The sequence below is a fragment of the Monopterus albus genome, unplaced genomic scaffold (genome assembly GCF_001952655.1).
Source record: "Monopterus albus unplaced genomic scaffold, M_albus_1.0 scaffold87.1, whole genome shotgun sequence".
NCBI lineage: Eukaryota > Metazoa > Chordata > Actinopteri > Synbranchiformes > Synbranchidae > Monopterus > Monopterus albus.
The window spans coordinates 1,063,448-1,067,112 of record NW_018127967.1 but is presented as its reverse complement, the minus strand read 5'-3'; the positions used below and the strand labels follow the sequence as shown (position 1 = coordinate 1,067,112).

General features: G+C 42.0%; 1 protein-coding gene across 4 annotated transcripts in view; it reads right to left on the bottom strand.

Moving 5' to 3' along the window:
* zswim8 (zinc finger, SWIM-type containing 8) overlaps window positions 1-3,665 on the bottom strand; it is a 51,396-nt gene that overhangs the window by 24,691 nt on the left and 23,040 nt on the right. For all 4 annotated transcript variants that reach the window (XM_020607541.1, XM_020607542.1, XM_020607543.1 and 1 more), the window contains exons 5-6: window positions 2,348-2,455; window positions 2,156-2,237 (exon numbers count right to left, since the gene is read on the bottom strand). In XM_020607541.1, coding sequence (XP_020463197.1) covers window positions 2,156-2,237; window positions 2,348-2,455 — 190 coding nt within the window. The remainder of the gene's footprint in view (window positions 1-2,155; window positions 2,238-2,347; window positions 2,456-3,665) is intronic.

Genomic DNA, 3,665 nt, shown 5'->3' with positions numbered 1-3,665 from the left:
CGGCGGTTGGCTCTACACACACACACACACACACACACACACACACACACACACACACACACACACGGTGAGGACACTCAGTGACATAATGCTTTCCCGACCCCCGACCCTAACAATCACAATTAAATGCCTGCCCTCAAACCTCTTATCCTAATCCTAGCCTAAACCTAATCCTAACCACAAAACCAAGTCTTAACTCTCAAACAGCCCTTTGAAGTTGTGTCAGAAAGCAAGGGCTGGCCAAAATGTGCTCAGTTTCCCAAACTTTTCTCCCTCCCATAATGTAAGACTCAGACTGGTCCTCAAAATGTACACCAATCAGCCAAAACATTAAAGCCACCTGCCCAACATTGTAGGTGATACATGTCAAAGTAACATCATGATAAATGGCAGGACTCAAGGTTTCTGAGCAGAACATTGCCCAAAGCATCTCACTGTCTCCGTAGAATCACCTTTTTCCCCATCCTGGTGCCATCTCTTCCCTTGGCAGAGGTTGGAAAAAAATCAAATACTGAATCAATAATTAGTAACAGCAAAAAGAAACAGTACATGCTGTCCACAAGATGTCAGAGAAAATGTGATTCTTCAGACCGGGCCACCTTCTTCCATTTCTCCGTGACCCAGTTCTGATCCTCACATGCCCATTTCAGCAGTGGACAGGGTCAGCATGGGCACTCTAACTGGTCTTCAGCTTTGCAGCCCCATAAACAGTTACAGTATGTGTTCTGACACCTTTCTATCAGAACCAGCATTACGTTTTTCAGCAATCTGTGCCACAGTAGTTCTTCTGTGAGACTGAAATAGATGGGCTAGCCTTCGCTCCTTAAACACATCAATGGACTTTGGTATCCATGACCCTGTTGCCACTTCGCTGTTTGTCCTTCCTTAGACCACCTTTGGTAGGTGCTAACCACTGCAGACCAGTAACACTCCACAAGACCTTCTGTTTTTAAGATGCTCCGACCCAGTCGTCTAGCAACCGCAGACTGGCCCTTGCAAAAGTTAATCAGATCTTTACACTTATCCATTTTTTCTACTTCCAACCAACTGTTGACTTGCTACTTAATATCTCCCACCCACAGGTGTCACTGTAAACAGATTAGTGTTATTTACTTCAACTGTCAGTGGTTTTAATGTTGTGGCTGATCAATGTATAGACCAGGGGTCTTCAATTAAAATTCCAGGAGGTCCAGTCAGTTAACATTATCCTGACCAGAGGTTCAAACGATTACAAGTCAACAGTTTTACAGTCCTTTAAACAAAGCTTTTTTTCTCAGCTATGCAAACACATTTAGAGTTATAAAATGAGATGAGGATAACTATGTTCATTTTTAATTACCTGCATTATATTTTGTAATGATGTTTAACTTTTCACAGCCACCACAGACCCGGAGCAGAATACTAACCCTGCTACATTTGTAGAAGAGAGGTAGAATGAAGGGGTGTTTGTGAACACTTGACTTTTGACATTAACATTTCTGAGATTGTAAACTTCTCTTGCTGCAGACCCACTCATGCATTGACTGCACTCACTCTCAGGTGCAGCAACCAGGCCGGCCATGCCCTGCCTATCAAAAATCTTGTCAAAATAAATCTTATTATTATTTTAATGTGACACGCTTCACAGTGCGGATAGAAACCTCTCCAGGTCCAGATCTGGAGCGAAATCTGCCATTTGAGTACCCCCGGTACAGATACAAGGATATATATCATACAAGGCAGGAGCTCTCTCCAGAAATGTATTTTACTTAAAATGTTTCCTATTTCTGTCTCACAGTGCAGCAGGTGAACAAATTATAGAGCAGTTGTGGATTATAAAAAAAGAGTCTCTTTTCTCCATTTACAATGCCATGTTATAGATAATGGCTCTAGGAGATCAGTTACATTTCCTATCCAAACCTTAATGCCACAACAGTAACACTCCTCTCGCCATGGATAGACATCTTGTAGTGTAAACAAACCCTCCTCCTCACAACCATTGGGGGACACAAATACAGGAAATGTTCCTCTCCCCATGATACAGGTAACATCACTGCCATCTAGCTGCAGAAATATATAACACTGTGGGCTGAAACTGGTCCACTGAATATTTTCAGGCAAAAGGTGAAATGAAATTGTAACAATCTACAGAATGTGTTCATTACTTCTACTATACCTGGAGCTCCACACACAGTGTTGATGGCAGTAGACTGAGATGACAGCAGCTCATCCAACAACCGCTGGGCTGTGGGTAGGATCTGAAAAGACAAAACTGAATTAATACCTAACTTGCTTTGTCAAATATACAGTATGTCATATGCATGACAGAACTACATACTTGTATATTCACCAGGACATGAATTGTTACCTGCTGAGGCAGCTCACTGATGAGGTACTGGGCAAACTTCTGGAGCTGGTCCCTCTGCAGCCTAGACAAAGACTCAGAGACTGGAGCCCTAAGACACACTGCTGATGCCTGCATGCACACAGAGACCCACACCCACACATACACAACCAAAACCAGATTCAAACCCCAATGAGTACCAACACTCAACAATCTCAGTTTACATATAGCCTAGACTCTAGCACTCACAAATTCTTAAGCTGAAAACACTAAAATTTCCACCAGCGTTCACACTTTGATGCCTCCGCAGTTTTACGCCTCTACGAACCAGTCGATTTCATGAGAATAGGACAGACGTGAGGTCACTGACCTTTGACCATCACAAATCTTATCAATTCATTGACTCCAAGGGGACACTTGTGCCAAATCTGAAATTCCCTTAAGGCAATCCTGACATATTTTATTCAGAAGAATGGGCCAGAAAACCTGGAAACACAATATCTGCGGCCGCGGCTATCAATGGTGTGGAGACATAAAACCATAAGATAGCATAGTACTAATGCTGGGATGAAATATATGGTTATGCAGGAACTGCCTACAAAGTGCAACGTCATAAATAGATACTATAAAAATATTTAATAGGTTCACTTTTATGAACAATTTTTACAATTTTTCCAAATGTTTTTGTGACACTACCCTAAGAATGAATGTTTTTGTAGGACCTCTTTCTGGTGTTGCGCTTTGTAGATGGTACCTGGGCACTCATTTTGTTCACTGTTGTGGGTATGCCTGAACAAAACCCCGAGGAATGCAGTGCTAAAGGTTCTCTATCTCCACCCCTCCCCCCAATCTCAAAATAGAATTTCAGGAAGGGGGTAGATTCAGAAATGTGCTTGCTTATTTTCTATTTGTCAACACAACAGGTGTTTGCATGTGACTTTATAAACATTTAATCATGCAAAATACAATACAATAAAAATATACTGTAATCACTGCCTTTATGGTGTTGTGCCAAAAAGTGACTCTCCACCAGAAACTGATTGCAGTCAGCAAGAGCACGCAGCCTGTTAAAGATGGATCGCCTACTTTATCTACACCTAGAGCTGCTTTTGTCAGCATCAAACTGTCATAAAGCACAACAGAGTAATTCTTTTATTCAAATAACCTAATATTAATTTATAAACCCTAAACCTCAAGTTCTCAATTTTAATAATAATTATCCATCCATTCCATCCATTTATCTCCGCTTATCGGGGACCGGGTCGCGGGGGCAGCAGTCTAAGCAAAGATGCCCAGACTTCCCTTTCTCCAGACACTTCCTCCAGCTCCTCCGGGGGAATGC